Genomic DNA, 24,106 nt, shown 5'->3' on the forward strand with positions numbered 1-24,106 from the left:
ATGGGAGCCTGAAGACACACACTCAGTGTTTCAGGGACAGCTTCTCCCCTCCACCACCATCATATTTCTGAATGGACAAAGAACCCACAAACACTACCTCAGTATATTTTAACTCTGCTCTCAAACGCATCTCTCCCATTTCCCGCACATCTGCCCTCACCCCATCTGCCCGCCATCCCACTCAGGACAGGGTTCCCCTTGTCCTCACCTATCACCACACCAGCCTCCAGTTCCAACGTATAATTCTCCGTAACTTCCGCCACCTCCAACAGGATCCCACTACCAAGCACATCTTTCCCTCCACCCTTTCTGCTTTCCTCAGGGATCGCTCCCTACGCAACTCCCTTGTCCACTCGTCCCCCCATCCCTTCCCACCGATCTCCCTCCTGGCACTTATCCTTGTAAGCGGAACATGTGCTACACCTGCCCTTACACTTCCTCCCTCACCACCATTCAGGGCCCCCAGACAGTCCTTCCAGGTGAGGCGACGCTTCACCTGTGAGTCGGCTGGTGTGGTATACTGCATCTGGCACTCCTGGTGTGATCTTTTATATATTGGTGAGACCCGACGCAGTCTGGGAGACCGTTTCACTGAACACCTATGCTCGGTCAGCCAGAGAAAGCAGGACCTCCCAGTGGCCACACATTTTAATTCCACGTCCCATTCCCATTCTGATATGTCTCCTCTACTGTCAAAATGAATCCAAACTCAGGTCGGAGGAACACCACCATATTTACCGACTGGATAGCCTCCAACCTCATGGCATGAACATTGACTTCTCTAACTTCCGTTAATGCCCCTCCTCCGCTTCTTACCCCATCCCTGACATATTTAGTTGGTTGCCTGTTCTCCATCTCCTTCTGGTGCTCCCCCCCCCCCTTTCTTTCTCCTGAGGCATCCCATCCCATGATCCTTTCCCTTCTCCAGCTCTGTATCAATTTCATCAATCACCTTTCCAGCTCTTAGCTTCATCCCACCCCCTCTGGTCTTCTCCTATCATTTCGCATTTCCCCCTCCCCCCTCTACTTTCAAATCTCTTACTATCTTTCCTTTCGGTTAGTCCTGACGAAGGATCTCAGCCCGAAACGTCGTCAGTGCTTCTCGTTATAGATGCTACGTGGCCTGTTGTGTTCCACCAGCATTTTGTGTGTGTTGTTTGAATTTCCAGCATCTGCAGATTTCCTCATGTTTGCTCAGTATATTTTCCTCTTTTTGCACTACTTATTATTTTTTTATATACTTGCTGTAATTCATAGCTTTTATTATGTATTGCAATGTACTGCTACCACGCAACAATAAATTTCACGACATATCCCAGTGATAATAAACCTGGCTCTGACTCCGTTTCTCTGAGGTGCAAAGGAAACATCTAATTGGTAAATTGAGATATTTGGGGCAGGTATAGTTTAACGTGGAAAGCTTGTTAGAATATCTCTACTCCCGTAACCTATACAAGTGCGTATCTGACACTCCGAAAAATATTAGCCTTCCTGGTGAGTTTGTTTTGGAGGGGATTTACTGAGTATGAGGTAATCTCTTTGCTCCTCACTCTAGTTCAGTAGGTGGCAATGCACGTTATGTTGGTCTGCCAACCGCGAAGAAACTTCACAAGAAGAAGAAGAAGGTGACGTTCCCACGAAGGAAGACCACCTCGACGTTGAGTATCACCAAGAGAAAGCAGGCCCGTCATGGCCGACGCTCGAGCACTGTCGTCAACGTGTCGGCGGGAGGGGAGTGGGACTGGAGCCGGACCAACTGAGCATGCGCGTCAGGGCTCGCGAGCCGGCGGCGACTGGTGCGTGGTTACGTCACGGGCAGAGGCGATCGGTGAAGATGTCGTGAGGGCGGGCAGGACGGTAGGTTGTTAAACGGGAGTGGGAGGGTTCCGGCATTACTCTCCAGTGCAGTCGCCGAGTGTTGCAATCCCTCCAGCTGCAGCCCTTTCCCTAAAGACCTCGCCCCCCCCCACCTCGCTGTCCTTCCTGTTGCCCCTCTTCTTTGCTTCCCCGTCCACGATAGCCCTCCTCACCTCCAAGCCTTCCAGTCCCCACTGCGTTGGTCTCTCCTTTCTGTTCTTTGCCTTTCAACCCTTTCTCTCCGAACCTTGTATTGCTTCCCACTGCATCCCATTTTTTGTTGTCTTTAGATTCTTAGTTAAACTATCTAGATTCCTATCATTTGCTCGATATTAATCCTTATATCTTGCAAGATCGTAGATCCCTATTCTTAATGTCGACCGTCTCATACCAAGATCCTTCAGTATAATAGGAACTTTTTGTTGCAAAAGTCTAATTACTTGCTTTCATTTTGGATCTTTACGTTATTATCTAAAGCTTATCTTAAATGGCGCTCTTATACAACAAAGCCTAAATCTCACCAAGCAATATTCTGTTCTAGTACAGTTACTTGGGAGTAGATTTGTAACACTTGAGCTATTCATTCTGTGCCACAGGAGTGCACAACTGTTCTGCAATTTAACCAATCTACTGTAAAGCTATTCATTAGATTACCGGGCCTCAGAGGATCCAGAAAAACTACGGAATAGTCAATGGTCTGTTGCTTTTCTTGGTTATGTTTTACTGTCACTATTTAGCTCAGGATTTTATAACACCTATGAATTATAAATCGATAATCGGTTTGCTTCAGGTAAAATTTGGAGGGGCAATACTTTATTAAAAATGTATAACCACCTGAATGTATTTTAATGAAAAATAAACTATTTTCAATGTAAATTATCCAAATTAAACTTATCCAAAGTAAATCATCCAAAGTGCTGTATGAGGTAATATTGTCATGGTTTCTTGAAATAACCAGGAGACGCAGAAGATTCTTTGAGAAATTTAAGCCTTTATTTGCAAACAAAAGCTGCGACAGTTAATGAACATGTCACTAACAGCCGCTGAGCCTAGTTCACAGTATTCTTTATAGTAATTTCTTACCTTAGTTTCATTAGCATACCCTCGTCTCCTATCTCAGTTACATTAGCATACCCCGTCACCTATCTCAGTTTCGTTAGCATACCCTCATCTCCTATCTCAGTTTCATTAGCATACCCGGTCTCCTATCTCAGTTACATTGGCATACCTTATCCGCTTGCAACACTTATAACCAGCACATTAGCTTATTGATTCACCACCAATATTTCTGCTCAGTAGCCCATACTTGCTGTAGTCTACTCCCTGGAACACGTGTCCCCCTTCCCAGTTTTGACTGGTCCCCATACCATCACACTACTCCATAGCCCATACTTGCTGTAGTCTACTCCCTGGAACATGTGTCCCCCTTCCTGGCCTTCACTGGTCCCCATACCATCACACCACTCCACGATCCCACTGATGCATTCAATAGTATAGAGACAATACAGAGATTACATTCTGGCTAATAAATTGGATACGTAGTAAATATAAGGCTGGTTTTTCACTGTTAGCTACATTCTTAAGGCACTGATGCATTCAATAGTACAGGGGCAATACAGAGATTACATTCTGGCCAATAAATTGGATACATAGCAAATAGCAAACATAAGGCTGGTTACATAGTTTTGGTTACACAGTGAACAATGCGACTTTATTCTCCAATATAATCTGCATCATACTTACCTGTTCAGATGTTTCTTCAAGTTCCACATGAAGCAATTTACAATCAGTAGATTTTGTCCCACCAGATTTCAGCATTGATAAGTAATGGCATTGCCTTAATCCCATGTTTTCATAAAGTATTATTACTTAATTTAGACAGTATTATAAACGAGCATACAATACTTCATTCTCTGACTTATTAGGAACGGGACTACCATTTGTGTACCATAACAGTGTAGTAGTTCTGTCATCATTTGCCTTTGCAACTATTATGCCCATTTTAAAATTCTGTTCTTTGAGTTAGAAGGTTCTGTGTACAATTCCTATTCAAAGTATTTAAGCACATGAATGAAGTTGACATACTGTTGCATAACGTGAGGAATGCTGTTTCAACATGGTAACGTAATGTCACCAGTGACCTGGGTACAATTTCCTCTGCTGTCTGTAAGGAGTTTGTATGTTCTCTCCATGACTATGTGGGTTTCCTCCCACATTCCAAAGACCTACAGGTTGGTAGGTTAATTAGTAACATGAGTGTAGTTGGCAGGTGGCAGGATGAAGATGTGTCTCCACCAAAGGAGTTGTAAGGTGCTTCTTTCTGGTCACCCTTGGGCAAGGTGTAGTACCTGCCTAGCCTTCCCCCAGATGGATATTGCTACAAAGGGAACAATAGCAATCAAGAATTAAATTGTTAGTCTGGGGGTCAACATAATCTGCATTGATCTTCACATAGAGACAAAGTGTAAATTTTGAATTAATGAAGATTTGCCTAACCTAGGTCAGTTTATTATCAGTCAATTGTATACAGTTTTGGTCACCCTGTTGTAGGAAAGATGTGGTTAAACTAGATAAAGTTTTACATGATGTGCCAAAGCCACGCAAACTTCTAAGCAAGTAGAGGCACTGTTGTGGCTTTGTGATGATACTTAATGTGCCGGGCATTTCTGCTTTGAAAAGTTGGGTTTTCTACAATGAAACATTCCTTATCGAAGCTGCCCATTATCCTTTATGCCAGATCTCATTCAAGGAAAATACAAAGAGTGCATTCCTGAGGCATCAGTAATGGGGGAAAAGGGTACATACCCCACATTTTGTACAATTGGTTTGGGAGCCTACAGACAGCATTTGCAAAACAGCTGAGTTATCCTTCCATTAATTAACACTTACATATTGAGTTACAGTAAGACTACACAAGCATAATTTAGACTAGGGGTTCACACATAGTTGGACAATCCACACCAGAGTTGCAAGAAAAGAGCTACTACTTTTTAATCAGGGTGGCGATCAAGATTTTGAAGGCAGAGTTTCACAAAAGTTTTTTTCTGATTTGAGGAGCAACCAGTCAGCAAAAGGGATTCATTAGAAAGGGCCAGTAAGAATAATGAAGTGCAAGCAGAGTGGCTATTCCTTTCAGTGTGCCAGTCTTTAGGGTGGCTTTGCCTCATCAGGCTTGGGTGAGGTAGATTGTCTTAGAAGTTTCACTCTCTCTCCCCTCTTCCCCCCCTCCCTCCTCATGATTAGTGCATTGTATAGTGAGAAAAGCTCCGGGTCAGTGTTTTGTACTGAGTGTGGGATGTGAGAAGTCTGCACCAGGTGCAGCTCGATTACCTTCAACTCATACAGAAGATTGAGGAGGCGATAGACAGGAGCTACAGGAAGGTAGCTTGCAGGAGACAGGTAACTGGGTGACTGTCAAGAGAAAGGGGGAAATGCACAGCCAGTGCAGATTACACCTGTAGCCATTTCTCTCATTAATAAGTATATAACTTTTTTAAAAAAATTTTATTAGTTTTTCAAAACATTTTACAAATTAAAAATCCCAAATCCCAATGAGGAACATTAAAACAGTGCAAAATTAAGCATACAATAACAATATGCTACAAAGGAAGAGAATTTAACAAAAAAGCACCTAAATTAAAGACAAGTAAGATTAGTGTCCTCCCCAAGCCCCACAGCACAAGAGAAATCAACAGCAACTCCAGACCAACCACAACACAATATAGAGAGTATGTCAGGACAGCCAAACTCCCAGACTGTGAATACACTCAGCAACAGAGGATAATAATGCCTTCTACCAGAAAAAAAAAGGGAGCTGAAAGCAAGGGACTGAAAAGAAAAAAAAACCCTGGTCAAGAGGAAGGTTATAAAAGTACTCGATAAAAGGTCCCCAGACCTTATGGAACTTTAGATCCGAATTGAGAACTGAATAATGAATTTTTTCGAGGTCCAAGCAGGCCATGATGTCGTTAAGCCATTGAGCATGAGTGGGCGGGGCAACATCTCTCCATCTGAGGAGGATCAAGCGTCTAGCCAGGAGAGAGGCAAAGGATAATATTCGGCATTTGGTTCTAGGTGCTGATTCAGAATACACGATAACGTAGTGAAGACATCTTTCCAAAATTTCTCCAAGCTAGGACAGAACCAGTACATATGGATAAGAGAGGCCACGCCCCTCTTGCATTCATCACAGAGCGGACTAATGCTAGGGTAGAATCAAGATAGTTTAGATTTAGACATATGGGCTCTATGAACAATCTTAAACTGTAAAAGGCAGTGGCGAGCACAAAGAGAGGTTGAGTTAACCGATTTGAGAACTGAATCCCAGCTCTCCTCAGAGATAAGGAGATATTTAAATCCTGCTCCCAGGCCATTTTGATTTTATCCATAGGGGCCCATCGTAAGGCTGCTAGTTTATCTCGGATGATGATATTAAGCCTTTACCTAGTGGATTCATGGAAAGAAATAGGTCCATACCATTTTTTGCAGGCATTTCAGGAAAGTTAGGAATCAAAGGAGCAATAAAGTGTCGGATTTGGAGATATCTGAAAAAATGAGCATTGGGCAAATTGAACTTAACAGAGAGCTGCTGAAAAGAAGTGAAGCGATTATCAATGAAAAGATCTTCAAAATGTCTAATGCCCTTCCTATACCAAACCTGGAATGCAGAATCGTATGTAGTAGGTAAAAAAAGGTGAATTGTGAGCAACAGGGCTGGAAACGGAAAACCCCTGGACACCATAGCATTTCCTGAACTGAGCCCATATACGCAAAGTGTGTCTAACAAGAGGATTAGCTATTGATCTGGGCAGACTACTAGGGAGTGCAGAGCCAAGAAGTGCAGAGATAGATAATTCTTTAGTGGAGCTCAACCTAGTTAGGGCACTCGGGTTGGCCGTGGAAGAAAGACCAAAAGGTAGCACAACGTATATTAGCTGCCCAATAATATAAACGAAAGTTAGGTAAAGCCATGCCACCCTCTTTTTTAGATTTTTGGAGATGGATTTTATTAATTCTGGAGCGCTTATTCTGCCACAGATACGACAAAATAATAGAGTCTAAGGAATCAAAAAAAGATTTAGGAATAAAAATTGGGATAGATTGAAATAGGTATAAAAATTTGGGGAGAACATACATTTTAACAACATTAATACGACCTACCAAAGACATAGATAGAGGTGACCATTGTACCAGACTCTGTTTTATAGCATATGAAAGATTGGCAAAGTTTTCACAAAAGAGATCTTTAAACTTCCTTGGGACTGTAATTCCAAGATAAGTAAATTGATTATGGACTACTTTAAAAGGGAGATCACGAAATGTTAGTTCTTGTGCTTCTTTATTAATTGGGAGAAGTTCGCTCTTATGTAAATTAAGTTTATAGCCAGAGATCTGGCTAAACTGGTCAAGAAGTGAAAACATCAGAGGTAAGGATGTAGACGGATTTGAGAGAAAGAGTATTAAGTCATCAGCATAGAGAGAAACTTTATGCTCAACACCCCCTCTGCAAATCCCGGTCAATTCAGGGCAGTTTCAAAATGCTATCGCCAGAGGTTCTATAGCCAAATCAAAGAGAAAGGGACTTAAGGGGCATCACTGATAGGTGCCATGTTTGAGATTAAATACTTGGGATTTCTGAAAATTAGTTAAAACAGAAGCAGTAGGACACAGGTACAGCAATTGGATCCAAGAGATGAAACTTTGGCCAAGGTCAAATTTTTCTAAGACTGCAAAAAGGTAGTTCCACTTTATACGATCAAATGCTTTCTCCGCATCGAGGGAAATAACACATTCAGGAATCCCAGTTGGAGGTGAGTATAAGATATTAAATAAACGCCGAATGTTAAAAAAAGGGAGTCGATTTTTAATAAAGCCTGTTTGGTCATCAGAGATAATGGAGGGAATAACGGTTTCTAATCTATGAGCCAAAACCTTAGCTAAGATCTGTACATCAACATTGAGCAGAGAGATCAGCCTGTACGAGGAACACTCTGTTGCGTCTTTGCCCTTTTTTAAAAGAAGAATAATAGATGCCTCACTGAAAGAGGGTGACAATTTGCCATAATTAAATGAGTCAGATAATACTGAAAGTAACTGAGGAGAAAGAAGTGAAGAGAATGATTTATAAAATTCTACAGGGAACCCATCAGGTCCAGGAGATTTCCCTGGGGACAGTGCAGAAATAGCAATAGATATTTCTTCTGATGACATAGGCGCATTGAGTTTGGCTTTGAAATCAGATGAAAGTGAGGGGATATTCAGATTCTGAAAAAATTGATCAACAAAGATATTGTCATTCAGAAATTCAGAGGAATAAAGTCGAGAATAAAAATTTTTTAATGCATCATTAATTTCTAAATGATCCGATGTAAAGTCTCCATTCTCCTTCCGGATCTTTGTAATATGTTGTTTGGCTTTGGAATGCCTCAGCTGATTGGCTAGGAATTTACCAGACTTATCCCCATGAATGGAAAAGCGATTCTTGCTTTTGAGAAGTTGGCATTCGACAGGTTGAGTGGACAGAAGGTTAAATTTAGTTTGGAGTTCAACGCGCTTCTTGTATAATTCAGGGTTCTTAGTTTGGGCATATATTTGATCCAATTCTTTAATCTGGTTAATGAGGTCTAATCGATCTGCACGGGATCTTCTGTTGAGATTTGCTGTGTAAGAGATTATTTGCCCCCTCAGATATGCTTTCATGGCATACCAGACAATCTGGGATGGCACTTCAGGTGATGTATTAGTGTTAAAATAAAAGGTTATCTGATCCTTAATAAATTTTTTAAAATCCTCATCCGATAGTAAAGTTGAATCAAACCGCTAGTGTTTATTCCTCTGAGGGAGACCAGGCAAATTCAGAGAGAGAGAAATTGGGACATGGTCAGAAATCAGTATACTCTGATAGTCACAAGAGTGGGCAAATGGAATAAGTTGGTTATCGAGTAAGAAATAATCAATTCTAGTGAAGGTATGGTGAACATGTGAGAAGAAAGAATAATCTCTCTCCGTAAGATGGAGGAAACGCCATATATCAGAGATACCATAATTAGAGAGAAACGATTGAATAGCTAAGGTAGATTTAGTAGGTGGTCTAGTAACAGAGGACGATCGATCCAAATTAGGATCTAATCAACAATTGAAGTCACCACCCAGTATAAGAGAGTATGAGTTTAAGTCTGGTAGTGAGGAAAAAAACTGTTCAAAAAAAACGTCATCAAAGTTGGGGGCATACAGGTTTGCTAGTGCAACTTTAGTGTTATATAATTTGCCAGAAACAATAATAAAATGGCCATTTGTATCAGATATTTTATTATGGAGTTCAAAAGGAATATGTGAGTTAATAAGAATGGAGACTCCCCTAGCTTTAGCGGTAAAGGATGAATGAAAATGCTGACCCGCCCACTTTGACAGAAGCCGGGAGTTATCAGAACAACAAATATGAGTTTCTTGAAGAAAGCAATGTCAGCTTTGAGTTGTTTGATATGTGAGAATACCTTCCTCCTTTTAACAGGGTGATTCAATCCCTTTACATTCCAGCTCACGAATTTAAGTGCACTAGCCATTATTGATTACTAACGCATAAAAGGCAGAAGGCATATAAAAAGTCAAGCAGTACAATAGCAGTCTGGGAGCAGAGATGTAGACATAGATTCGTAAAATCAAAACATATACATGTCCTGAGCAATAAAGAGAAATAATATATACAGTGAGTGATGTTGGAACTGGAAAACCCACCCCACCCACACAACCCAAAACTAGACGGCTACCAAAACAAGTAGCTAGCTCTACCAAAAAAATTAACCCAAGTACAACTTCCAGATCTGTGTCATTAACAGCAGTTCCGTATAAATACTATAGCAAATAGAAACTAGTTTATGCACTAGAAAACATAACTACAGATTAGAACACCTTCTGCAGGAATATAAAACTTAATACAGAGAAAATCAGAAGAAGACCAAAACTAACCTGCCCGCGAAAAATTATAGAAGAATAAAGTAAGAGAAAGGAAAAAAGAGAGGAAGGGGAAAATTATAAATTCAAGACGAGTATTTATCAACCATTTACAGAGAAGAGAGAAAAAAATTCAGAGATTAGAAAAAGGGGGTGAAGAAAAGGAAAAAAAGAAAAAAGTATAATAAAATAAATAAATATAAAAAGAAGGAAAAATAGATCGGCAATTAAACTGTGAACCAACAAACAGGGAGGCCTTCACTAAAGACTTCAAACCTCCAAAACAAGTTAAAGTCAGTTGTAGAACTCTGTAGATAAAGTTGTACAAGATTAAAAATAGATTACACACACACCAAATCCAGGGAGAGATTGTCAACAGCCCTTAGAGTTTCAATGAATAATGTCTGAGTGATTCAAGTAAAGTCTGAGTCCAGAAAAAGTAATTTTACTACGAGAAGTACTTATCCACCATTTTAGGAGGTCCGATCGGGTTCCGAAGATGACTGGATAGCCGGAAGACTTGCCACAAATGCTTCAACTTCCTTCACTGATTTAAACCACTTGTATTTTCCAGTGTTAAGCTTGATTCGTAGATCAGCAGGAGAACAAAGAGAAGGTTTAAAACCACAATCAAAAAGCACTTTCATTGCGCCTTTAAACTCAGCGCGCATCTTTAAGGTCTGGGGTGCAAAATCTTCCACAAAACGAATGGTTGTGTCCTGGAAAATAAAAGAACCTCTGCGACGTGCCTCTACGATCAGACGGTGTTTTACCTGGTATTGATGGAAGCACAAGATTACTGATTGCGGGCGGGAGCCCAGAATTCCGGGGGGAACGTAGACCCGGTGTGCCCGTTCGAGCTCAGGCGGGTTCGGAAGCAAATCTTTCCCGAAACTTGGCGAAACACTTCACTGTTGATCCCTTTTCGGTGGCCTCTGGCAATCCAAGAATTCTAAGATTGCAGCGTCTGCTGCGATTTTCGAGATCCACCATTTTGAAAAGGAGTTTGTTACACTTTTCCTCTAAGCTGGAACAGAGAGTCTCCAAGTATCGAACACGACTTTCTAAATCTTCAGAAGTCGAATCGATGCGAGATAAGTGTTCAGCATGTTTGTCCACTTTATCGTTGATCCGATCCAGTTTGTCTTCCAACTGTTTGAAAGCGGTTTTGAATTCCTTTAAAATTTCATCTCGGAGCTGACCGAGCGCAGCCAGGGTCTCGTCTGAGAGAGCCGTAGCTTCCTTTCTCCCGGATTTAGAACTCTTGCTAGACATTGTAAGTTAGATGTATTCACAGGCAAGTAAGAGATACCGAAAAAGTTCCCAACTAAGGTTTAAAAAATGGAGACATTTAGTGCAAAGATAGCGACAGTAACGGAACAAAAGTTTGGAGCAGCTAAGCAATCGCCATCTTACCGGAAGTCCATAACTTTAAATGATATTGAGGGGGACGACCTGCCATGGGGAGCCACATTGACTCAGTCTCTGGCACTGAGTCTGGTGCTGTGACTTAGAAGAGCAGAGAGGTGAAGAGGACTGCAGTGTTGATAGGAGATTCCGTAGTCAGAGGAGCAGAGACGAGGATCTGTGGGTGCGATAAAGACATGTTGTCTCCCTGGTGCCAGGATCAGGGATGTCTCTGATCCAATCCATGGCATCTTAAGGGCGAGGGTGAGCAGCCAGAAGTCTTGGTACATATTGGCACCAATGACATAAATAGACAAGGTGAGGAGATCCTGAAGAGAGATTTTAGGGAGCTTGGTAGAAAACTGAAAAACAGGACCTCCAGGGTGGTGACCTCTGAATTGCTTTCTGTGCCACGTGCCACTGGGGGTAAGAATAGGATGGTTTTGCAGGGGAATGCGTGGCCGAGGAGCTAACTGGTTCAGGGGGAAGAGGTTCAGATTTATGGATCATCGGGATCTTTTCTGGGGAAGGTGTAACCTGTTACACCTGATCCTGAGGGGGTCCAATATCCTTGTGGGCAGGTGGGCTAGAGTTGTTTGGGTGGGTTTAAACTAATTTGGCAAGGGGATGGGAACCAGAGTGATGGTGCTGAAGATGAGGTTTGAAAGAGGCTAATGATAGGGCAAAACTGCAGTCAGCAGGATGAGTTGCAACGTGAAAGTTGAATATAGGACTAAAGGTCTTAAATTTGAATGTGTGCAGTATGTGGAATAAGATCAATGAACTTGTAGCACAGTTACGGATTGACAAGTATGATGTTGTAGGCATTACTGAATCATGGCTGAAAGAAGATTATAGCTGGGACCTTAATGTCCGAGGATACCCATTGTATTGAAAGGACAGGCAGGACGGAAGATGTAGTGGTGTGGCTCTGGAGGTAAAAAAAATAAATTTAGGTCATTAGAAAGAGGTAACATGTTGAATTATTGTGGTTAGAGCTAAGGAACTGCAAAAGTAAAAAGACCCTAATGAGTGTTATCTGCAGACCCCCAGACAGTAGTAAGGATGGGATCTACAAATTACCAGGAGATAGAAAATGCATGCCAAAAGGGCAATGTATAATAGTCATGGGGATTTTAATATGCAGGTAGATTGGGAAAACCAGGTTTGTGCTGGATTCCAAAAGGGAGAATTTCTAGAGAGCCTGTGGGATGGCTTTTTAGAGAGCAGCTTGAAGTTGAGCTTACTAGTGGATCAGCTGTTCTGGATTGGGTTTTGTGCAATGAACTGGAATTGATCAGAGAGCTTAAGGTAAAAGAACCCTTAAGGGAAAGTGATCATAATGTGACCAAGCACTGCCTGAAATTTGAAAAGGAGAAGCTAAAGTCAGATGTATCAGTATTACAGTGAAGTAAAGGAAATTACAGGAGCATGAGAGAGGAGTTGGCCAGAATTGATTGGAAAAGAACACTGGCAGGTTTGATGGCAGAGCAGCAATGCCTGGAATTTCTGGAAGCAATTTGGAAGGCACAGGATATATACATCCCAAAGAGCAAGAAGTATTCTAAAGAAAAGATGACACAACTTTGGCTAACAAGAGAAGTCAAAGCCAACATAAAAATCAAAGAGAGGGTATATAGTGTAATGGAGCAAAAATTAGTGAGGTTACATGAGTGAGAAGCTTTTAAACAACAACAGAAGTCAACTAAGATCATTAAGAAGGTAAAGATTGAATACAAAAGTAAGCTGGCCACTAATATTAAAGAGGATATCAAAATTTCTTCAGATTCATAAAGTGTAAAAGAGGCAAGAGCAAATATCAGACCATTGGAAAATGATGCTGGAGAGGTGTTAATGGGGGACAAGGAAACGGAAAATGAATTGAATAAGTATTTTGCATCAATCTTCACTGTGGTAGACACTAGCAGTATGGTGGAAGTTCCAGGTGTCAGGGGTCATGAAGTGTGTCAAGTTACTATTACTAAAGGCAAAGTTCTTGGGAAACTGAAAAGTCTGAAGGGAGTAAGTCATGGACAGATAGTGTACACTCTAGTGTTCTGAAGGAGGTGGATGAAGAGATTGTGGAGGCATCAGTAATGATCTTTCATCTCTGGAGACGGCTTATCTACTGACATCTACTATAAGCCTACAGACTCTCACAGCTACCTGGACTATTCCTCTTCCCACCCTGTCTCTTGCAAAAATGCTATCCCCTTCTCACAATTCCTCCATCTCCGCCGCATCTGCTCTCAGGATGAGGCTTTTCATTCCAGGACAGAGGAAATGTCTTCCTTTTTTAAACAAAGGGGCTTTCCTTCTTCCACCATCAACTCTGCTCTCAACGCATCTCTCCCATTTCCCACACATCTGCCCTCACCCCATCTGCCCACCACCCCACTCGGGATAAGGTTCCCCTTGTCCTCACCTACCACCACACCAGCCTCCAGGTCCAACGTATAATTCTCCATAACTTCCACCACCTCCAACAGGATCCCACTACCAAGCACATCTTTCCCTCCCCCCCCCTTTCTGCTTTCTGCAGGGATCGCTCCCTACGCGACTCCCTTGTCCACTCGTCCCCCCCATCCCTTCCCACCGATCTCCCTCCTGGTACTTAACTTTGTAAGTGGAACAAGTGCTACACCTGCCCTTACACTTCCTCCCTCACCACCATTCAGGGCCTCAGACAGTCCTTCCAGGTGAGGCGACACTTCACCTGTGAGTCGGCTGGTGTGGTATACTGCGTCAGGTGCTCCCGGTGTGGCCTTTTATATATTGGTGAGACCTGACGTAGACTGGGAGACCGTTTCGCTGAACACCTACGCTCGGTCCACCAGAGAAAGCAGGATCTCCCAGTGACCACACATTTTAATTCCACGTCCCATTCCCATTCTGATATGTCTATCCATGGCCCCCTCCACTGTCAAAATGAATCCAAACTCAGGTTGGAGGAACAACACCTTATATACTGGCTGGGTAGCCTCCAACCTGATGGCATGAACATTTACTTCTCTAATTTCCGTTAGTGCCCCTCCTCCCCTTCTTACCCCATCCCTGACATATTTAGTTGTTTGGATTTTTTTCTCTCTCTCTGCCCATCACTCTGCCTGTTCTCCATCTCCCTCTGGTGCTTCCCCCCACCCCCGCCTTCTTTCTCCCAAGGCCCGTCCCATGATCCTTTCCCTTCTCCAGCTCTGTATCACTTTCGCCAATCACCTTTCCAGCTGTTAGCTTCATCCCACCCCCTCCAGTCTTCTATCATTTCGCATTTCCCTCTCTCCCCACTACTTTCAAATCTCTTAGTATCTCTCCTTTCAGTTAGTCCTGACGAAGGGTCTCAGCCCGAAACATCAACAGTGCTTCTCCTTATAGATGCTGCCTGGCCTGCTGTGTTCCACCAGCATTTTGTGTGTGTTATTCAAGTACTGGATTTTTTTTTAAATGTGAGATAGATACCATTGTCCTTTCTACCTCCTCCTTTCCTCTGCTCTATTCTGTACATCTAATTGCTTCTGCATTTCACTTATCCAGTAATTATGCAGATCAAACAGTGCTTTTCTTACCTTTTACCATTTCCACTAATACTCTTTGCCTGATGAAACCATCTGGAGGGAAACACTTGTCTCCTCCCTTTGTCCACTTCACCTACTCTCAATATGTTCTGCATTCTCAGGGTCATGGTGTGTAAAATATGTATGTCACTGTCATTCCCTTGGGGAGTAGGACGGAGTGTGGCACAATCCTTTGATGGAGCTCCGCTGCCATTTTAGTTGTCCTCACACACCTATTCGCACTGAGGAATTCCTGTTGTTTCCTACAATGGTCTTTTTCCCTGTCCTTTTCATGGGACTCAAATCTACAGGCAGGGCTCAATCTCAAGGGTATCTGAATCAGGACTCAAATCTCCATCTGCTGTGGCTCTTCTGCCAGGACGTGGTTCCTTTATGGGGGACTCAAACTTCTGTTTACAGTTGCTTCCTTCTTTGGCAACCGATGTGATGGCCTACTTCAACTATTCTAAACAGAAAGAAATTTGAGTTCCAATAACAGAGTTATTGCTACTTGCTCAATTGTGCGATACCACAGACTCAGGACAGATTAACCACAAGGGCTCAGTTTTGTTGCCTATATAGCAGAGACAAAGGTTTTCCATCTCAGTGGAATCTCCAAGAAAACTCATTGTCAATTAACTGAACTCTGCCATCCAGTAATCATTTCTTTTATGTATTAAGATACAGTGCGGAATAGACCCTTCCAGCCCTTTGCTGCACAGTGCAGCAGTCCCCAATTTAATCCTAGCCTAATCATAGGAGAATTGACAATGACCAATCAACCTACCAACCGGTACATCTTTAGACTGTAGGAGGAAACCAAAGTACCATTTCCCAATCAAACTTTATTTACTAGTGCACAAAGAGAACAGTACAGTCCCTTTGACTGTTTGAGAACCTTGTACACTTCATTTCATATTAAAATACAAATAAAAGAAATCCCCAATCATGATTTAGACTTACACACGCTTGTGACCAATAGGAACCATATTTAATCTAATCGAAACAACCATTCATATCTTAGTTTCAGGGAAGAGTTATTGTCCTATTGGATGTTTGCTTATCTCTCCTTAACATCTTTATCTTGTCTGGTCTGCTGGATCTGGCCATGTCGTAATATCCCACAATGTTCTCAGGGGAATTGTCACTTCCAAGGATATTGTACTATACATCTGCACACTATTTTAACCGTAGCCATGCCTTAGTTTCCACAAAACATCATGCTCTCACACACTCAAACTTGTAAAGAATACAGATGTTTTTGAACCTACAGAACTGCTGCTCACTAGATGTTTTTTGCTCCATTTTCTGTAAACTCTAGAGACTGTTGAATCCCAGTTTCTGAGATACTCAAACCACCCCATCTGACACCAACAATTTTTCCACAGTCAAAGTCACTTAGATCATATTTCCTCCCCATTCTGATATTTGGTCTGAACAACAACTGAACCTCCTCCTCCTCCTCCTCTTCTCTTCTGAATTTTAATGGTGGTTGACAGTCCAACTTAAAGGTGCATTACTGCCACTGTGGTGTAGATAGTTGGGAAATAAAACCCCTACTAATTCTTTATCAAATGAAAGCCAAACTACCATAAAAGCTCTATAGATTGTAAGTAATGCAAGACAATACAGTCAGTCCTCCTTATCCGTGAGTTCTGCATGCGCAAATTCAACCAACCGTGAATCGAGAAAACCCAGAAGTGCTCTTCCAGCACTTGTTCGAGGATTGTTTGCCTCGCGGCTTGTTCGTTCGCTACTTTGTTCCTGTGAAAAAATGGCTCCTGAAAAGCAATTAGGTGGTCAAAGCAATTCCTCAAAGGCCAAGAAAGTATCTCTTGCCGAGAAAGTAGAAATATTAGATCTTTTGATGGCCAAATTATACGTTAGATTGCTGCTTTTGCCTTGTAGCCTCACTGAAGGTGTGTGGCTTTCTGCTAATAAATATTATGCTTAGTTTGATCTTTAACAATGACTTGTTAATGAGCACTACCAAGTTAGTCCCTTTGATGTGAAACTGGTGTTCACATGGACTTACTGAGGTGAAACTCTGATTCCTGCCTTTTGGTCAAAAAATACTGCTGAGGAATTTGAATGCTTGTGAATGTTTTTGACATTTACAAGCTTAAAATTTACTAATCTATTATTAAAAATCAAATTTAAAATGATTAAACTTCAACATTTAAAAAATTTAAAAGCAATTGTGTCCACACAATTCAAAATAATGTAACTTGTCTATCTTGTTTTCTGAATTCTCATCATCATTGAAAGGAATTAACTTGTACCAGGTCTAGATGGTTTTGGTGCTGGCATCTCCAACAGCCTAATTTTGATTGAGCATAGATAGACAACTTATGTCTGATGGCCCTTATGTGGTCCAGCACTTTGGAACTGTTACATTAAAAGGCCTTCAACCTGAAACATTAACTCACTTTGCCTCTCTTGACAAAACCACTGTATCTGCTGAGTATTTCCACCATTTCTGTTTTTTTTTTGGATTCCTTTACTGTCTTTTTTTTCTTGTCAGTGAAACTATGCCAAAAGTTTGAATTGGCTTCAACAGCTATAAACCAGTACAAAGATAAAAGAGCAATTCTGTTTAAGTGTGAGGAGCAAACAGATCTCTTCACGTATCTTGATGAAACTAATTGTTTGTTCCTTCTTGACAGGTTCCAATTCGAGTTGAGTGGATCAGCTGCAAATAAAATATGTATTTAATTGCTGTGAACCATGAAGGTCCCAAAAATTGCATTTGTTTTGGTCCTTTTCTTATTCCTATTCCTGTACATCTATCAGAAGAAACCTTTGCAACGAATACAGAGTGGACTTGGATTCAATGTGCAGATCACACACGAACAACCTGTTCCTCAAGCCTTCTATGGAATTATGTTTGATGCTGGCAGCACTGGGACACGCATCCATGTTTTCAAGTTTACCCAGATGGCAAATGGTAGGATTTTTGTTAAGCTATTTTGTTACATAGTAATGGTATGAACATTAAAGGCACTGAATAACATAATCCCTTCTGTAATGGTTAGTTGTGATTAGAAACTGTTAATCATGCTGTTATTTGCATATCATTTGTGTTTTGTCACTTCCTATTAGGAATATGAGAACCATCTACGGAGTTGGCAGATTATTTCTGTGATAATGTAGGTTTGTTCTGCGTGATTCTCCCACATCCCAAAGACATGCAGGTTGCTAAGTTAATTGGCCTCAGTAAAATTGCTCCTGTAAGTGGTAGAATTTGAGAATCTGGGGAGAATACAAAATGGGTTCATGTAGGATTAGTGTAAGTACCTGATTCACTATATGTACTTGGTGGACTGAAGGGCCTGTTTCATTTTGTATCTTGCTGTGACCAAATAGGAGCATGGATTCCTCATGTGTCTTACAAGGCCCATTCCATGATTAGATAAAATCGTGACTCATCTTGTGCCTCCTTCGCTTTTGCCACCAATCCCCATATTCTCCAGTTCTCTTGCCATTGAAAAATATATCTCTCTCTGAATGACTAAGCTTTCATAGTGCTCCAAGGTAGATCAAGAATTGGAATAATATATAAATCTGTGTAAAGAAATATCTCAACATCTCAAACCAAAATTTATATACTGCCCTTCGTGATCTTAGGATCTCCCAGCAACACCAGACAGACATTTTAATTTATACTACTTTAAATGTGACCAAATAAATTGTTGTGTTTAATAATAAGTACTTTAACATATACAAAACCTAACTTTAGAACTAAAAGTATAAAACTTAAGAGACAAATTATGTCAGACTTTCATAAGTCACAGGATTACATCAGTACACTACACAATTGAAATGGATGTCAAAGTTGTGGCAAAGGATTTTATGGTTCCGAGAACTAAGATAATACAGAGTGAGGAAAAGAAAATCAGAGTTTTAAGTTGAAGAACAGTGAATTTCAATGGCTATGGAGCACTGAATAAGATGGAAACAATGTACTAAATTCTGTGGTTGAGCGCACTGCTAAATTGTGATTGAAGTTTCCAGCTTTTGGGATTGAGAGAGTAGTGTAGGCAATGTATTTGAGAAAATCTTATACTGGACAGTTTAAGGTATAGAGCTAGACAGCAGGCAAGAGGCATTGAAGGTTAGTTCTTGTGATGTATATTCTGAATAAATATGGGCCATTCATTGATCATCTCTGGAAAGGAACAGCATGAAGGTGGATTATTTTCAGTTTGTACGGTACAATGCATTTAGTGGTGAAATGCAAGCAAAGGTGTTAATTTGAACTGGACTTTATTCTTTTCAGTTTAGGTGTTCTAATTTTTATTATAGAAATATGAATTTAAAATATTTTTAAGCTCGATATCTTATTTGTACTTGATACTTTATTTTCTCTGATCAATGCTTTAATTGTTCATCTATTATGCTAAGATTATTTAGTTGAACTTGGTTATCAAGACAAGCATTGGATATACATATTGCTAAATACTCTGTAATTGATATGAAAAGTTTAAGTCATTTTTAAATTTTGTTTCTTTTCAACAGAATCTCCTAAACTTGCAAATGAAACTTTCAAAGCCTTGAAGCCAGGATTGTCAGCATATTCTGAAAAGCCTCACTTGGTAATTTTTCTTCTTAATTTTGTATGTTTTCTTAATAGTGAATATTGCTGTTTGCAATTTACCCAGTACATTAAAAACAGAATGTACAGTAAACATTTAGCAAATTAGAAGCAGCTGTGGAGAGGGGTAAAGGTCCTAAGAGGACTAAGACAACAGTAATTTACCAACGCTGTCTTGGGTTTTGTCATCCTGTCTAAAGTATTGTCTGTCCCATATCCCCTTTCCATACCTCTTTACTTGTGCTGCCACTTTCATGACTTGTACTGCAAAATCCTTCTCTTTATCTCCCTTCTCTTAGGACCGTAGCATTTACTGTGCATATCCGGCCTTTGTTTGTCCTCACACTTGGCAGGATTGTGTTCCATCTGCATTGCTCCACACAACTTTCCAGTTCATCTACATCTTGCTGTACCCTTAGGCAACCCTCCTCGCTATCTCCAGTACTAATTTCAGTGATCATCTACAGATTTACTAGTCATATCTGCTTCATTTGTATCCTAGCATTAATGTATGTCACAAACATTTAAGGCCTTTTAACCTAGCAATTTTAAACTTTAAACAGGCGCTATTCACGCTCAAACATCCTCTGATTCTGATTGTTTTTTTTTTACACAGGATTATAAAATTCTATTAACTTATGTGCAGTGTTTTAAAAAAAATAACCTGCTAAGGTGCCAAATCTAATGAAAAAGATGTTTTTTAACAGAAATGTCTTCCTGCTGGTTTTAAAACAGGTCCTCTGTTCAATAGCATGTTTTCCAGAAATCCTTTCCCTCACAAGCAACAAAGCTTCTAGTATTAAATGGTTCAATGTGAAGATTGTGTTCCAGCCAAACTTTGACTAACTTAGCTAACAGTATATATTATAAAGCAAAGTGAAACTTAACAAACATAAAAAGATAGCAGGTAAACTTTCAGCATATGGAACAATATTATAAGCTTTAAACCAAATAAAGTCAAAGTAAATTTATTATCACAGTACATATATGTTACCATTTATTACCTTCAGATTAATTTTCTTGTAGGCATCTACAAGAAAATAAAGAAATACAATAGAATTTATGAAAAACTCTACATAAAGATTGACAATCAATGTGCAAAAGAAGGCAAATTGTGCAAATAAAAAAATAACACTGAGCCCATGAGTTGTAGAATCTTTGAAAGTGAGTCTGTAGGTTGTGAAATCAGCTCAGAGATGTAGTGAGTGAAGTTATCGACTCCAGGTCAGGAGCCTGATGATGATTAGAGTAATAGAACAGCAGAACACTGAAACAGGCCCTTTGGCCCATCTAGTCTGTGCCAAACCGTTCATCTGCCTAGTCCCATTGATCTGCACCCAGACCATAGCCTTCCATAGCCCTCCCATCCATGTACCTTTCAAAATTTCTCTTAAATCGACCTAATATCCCTTGTCCTGGAAGCTCATTCCACACTCTCACCACCCTCTGAGTGAAGAAGTTCCCCTTAAACATTTCATTATCACCTTGACCTATGACCTCCGATTGTAGTCTCACCCAACCTCAATGGAAAAAGCCTGCTACATTTACCCTGTCTATACCACTCATAGGTTGTAGGATAGTACTGTCATTGGATAATAAGAATGATGTAATTGTTCATTCTTTACATCTTTTTTATGTGGCAAGACATTGCTGGATATTAAGAATATCAAGTACTTCAGGTGTACTCCATTGGCAAGTTGCTTGATAGTGACAGAGCTGGACTTCTTGTGTACTGTGTTGTTGCCTGGACTTGTTGCAAATGATTTTGTGGAGGTGGTGCATGTCCAAAAAACAGTACAAATAATTTCTTGGATATTTTTAATGTGATCACAAGACCCTGTTGACACTGGTAAGGTAGACTACTGCGGATCTAGTTCACTGGTTTTTTAGCGGGACTGACAGTAGGGGAGCTGCATTGCCTCAGTTGTTGCGTGGACTGGGCCCTCAGCAGTGTCTCCTGTTGCTGCTGCCCGGCACAGGAGATGCTGGAGGTGGTCTGTGGGTGTGCAGAAATCTGTGCTGGGCTGGGGGTTGGCCCTACCCAGTCGGTACTGTGTTTGATGGAAGATGAGCTGGATTATGTTCATCTGTAGCTGCACCAGCATGTGATGAGGAACTTCTGTGTGCTAGCTCTGGCAGAAACATGGTGCCAGGCCAAAATCCCATGCAACATCAACCTATAGATCACACTACTTGGGGACTTGGGCTTTATTATTTTTTGTGTCTCTATGTTTTTCTGCAGTGGTATCTATATTTACTGTGTGTGACCGTTGGTTCTGTGTTTTGCACCTTGGCTCTGGAGGAACACTGTTTCGTTTGGCTGTATTCATATGTAATGGTTGAAAGACAATTAAATTTGAACTTGAAATAAAAAAATAAAAAGGAATAAAAAGCAGATGAAGTATGAATAAGAACAGTAGAATAAAGTGTTAAAAGATAAATGGTATTTTATACATCCAGTGTTTACAACTGGTTATTTCCTGATTGGTTGGTAGGAGTTTTGGCAGAGCTTCAGATGGGAAATCTAAAAATCCATGCCTATCCTTTTCCATTGTTTCTAATTAATGCAAATCAGACTGTCAGTCTTCATGCTCCCCATCTTGTTTTATGTCTTTGTGTTTTCTTCCACTCTTCCCCTCCCCTTCCCCTAACTTCCCTCTTATCATTCACCTGTCACTGTCTTCCAACTCTTTCTCTCCCCCACCCCCCACCCTGACACTAGCCATCTGCCATCTCCTACCTCTGCTCCATTTGCCAATCACTATGGGCTCCTGACTTACCACTCCCCATTTTATACTGACCATCTCAGTCCTGATTCAGTGTTTTGCCCCGAAATGTCAATTCCTTTCCGTACACAGATGCCACTCAACTTGCTGATTTCTTCCAACAGATTGTGATTTTCAGTAGGTTGGGCAGTACTCCTAAGTTGGGTCACAGAATAATATAGCTTCTTGACTTGGTAGGATTGGTGGGGTCATCCATTACCCCAAACATAGGGGTCATTGTATGGTGGGGTGGAGCTAGGAGAGAATGCAAAGATCTGACTTTTGATGGTTGGGGGAAAGGTAAATGAATCACATGCTCTTCCTATCTATGTAGTAAGAAATAGGCCACTTAGCCCCTGATGCCTGCTCTGCCATTCAGCAGGATCATGACTGATCTTTTTAGTTCTGTCCTGCTCTTCTGTGCTCATACCATCTCTTGTAACTCTCTTAATGCCTAAAACCTATAAGTCTCTATCTTAAATATACTAGGTGACTGATCCTCCATAGCCCTTTGGGGTAGAGAATTCTGAAGGTTTATGATCTCCTGGAAGAAGAAATGTCTTTTTATTTCTGTTCAAACAATACCTGCAAATGCTAGAAAAGCTCAACTGATCAGGCATCTGCGTTTTTAATAGTTTCAGCATTTTCTGTTTTTATTTCTTATCTCCGTCCTGAATTTTGGTTCTGAACAACCCAGTCAGAGGAAACATAACTCAGAATCTAACCAGTCCACTTGGCTTTCAGTAAAATTGACTCTCACTCTCTCAAACTCAAGATCCACCCACTCTGCTCAATATCTTCCCTCATTTCAAATCCACCATTGAAGGAAATGATGATATAGATCGAGTGGACAGCCAGAAACCTTAGGGCAGAAATGGCTGATATAAGGGGCATAATTTTAAGGTGATCGGAGGAATATATGGGGGTGGATGTCAGAGTTGGGTTTATTACACAGAGAATGGTGAGTGAGTGGAATGTGCTGCCAGGAATAGTGGTAAAAGCAGAAATATTGAGGACATTTAAGAAACTCTTGAATAGGCACATGGATGATCAGAAAAAAAATAGAGGGATATGTAGGAGGGTCGGGTTAGATTGATTAAAAGGTCAGTATAGTATTGTGGGCTGAAGGGCTTGTGCTGTACTGCTCTGATTTCTCTGGAATTTGATTTTGTTTATTTATTTATAGATATGGCACAGAATAGGCCCTTCTGGCCCTTTGAGCCATGTGCCCAGCAGCCCCCAACAACACTGATTTAACCCTAAACCAATCATGGGACAATTTTCAATGACCAATTAACCTATCCAGTACATCTTTGGACTATGAGAAGAAACCCCAGACACCTAGAACTGTAATAGTGTCATGCTAACTGCTACACTACCCTGGCACCCTTGTCTTCTGTCACTTGCTAGATGTTGATCTTCTCTGAAGTTAGTTGCTCCATCATTCATGGAAATTTCTGTAGCAGCGAAAGTTCAGTGCTCCTGAATTTCTCTGTACCTTCCTCCTTCTCAAAAAACCTCTTCGACTAACATTTTGGTCCTCTGTGCTCGGTTTTTGTATGTTCAATGTTAAATTTTAATTGAAGCTGTTTCTGTAAAGACCTATGGAATATGTTGCTATCTTGAAGTTACTGTAAAAATGCCTGTAAGCAAACTTATTTTGTATGACATCCATCTGCAACTAATAATCAGGAAGCAAATGTAATCCTTAGGCAGTATAATCCTATTTTAGTGGTAGCTTTAAGATTGAAAAATATTACCTCAGTTAAAGACCCCTTGCACCCCTCATACAATCTCTTCTCCCTCCTGCCGTCTGGGAAAAGGCTCCAAAGCATTCAGGCTGTCATGGCCAGACTACGTAACAGTTTCTTCCCCCAAGCTATCAGACTCCTCAATACCCAGAGCCTGGACTGACACCTCACTGCCCTATTGTCCTGTTTATTATTTATTGTAATGCTTGCACTGTTTTTGTGCACTTTACG

At 40.9% G+C, this 24,106-nt stretch overlaps 1 protein-coding gene across 2 annotated transcripts in view; it reads left to right on the top strand.

Annotated features, from left to right (window-relative positions):
- Positions 1–1,788: 1,788 nt before the first annotated feature.
- The window catches only part of entpd6 (ectonucleoside triphosphate diphosphohydrolase 6), a 79,631-nt gene continuing 57,313 nt past the window's right edge, over positions 1,789–24,106 (top strand). For both annotated transcript variants that reach the window (XM_059986384.1, XM_059986385.1), the window contains exons 1-3: positions 1,789–1,857; positions 17,432–17,712; positions 19,284–19,360. In XM_059986384.1, the coding sequence (XP_059842367.1) occupies positions 17,493–17,712; positions 19,284–19,360 (297 nt within the window). In that variant the 5' untranslated portion in view covers positions 1,789–1,857; positions 17,432–17,492. The remainder of the gene's footprint in view (positions 1,858–17,431; positions 17,713–19,283; positions 19,361–24,106) is intronic.

The sequence above is a fragment of the Hypanus sabinus genome, chromosome 12 (genome assembly GCF_030144855.1).
Source record: "Hypanus sabinus isolate sHypSab1 chromosome 12, sHypSab1.hap1, whole genome shotgun sequence".
In the NCBI taxonomy this organism is placed as follows: domain Eukaryota; kingdom Metazoa; phylum Chordata; class Chondrichthyes; order Myliobatiformes; family Dasyatidae; genus Hypanus; species Hypanus sabinus.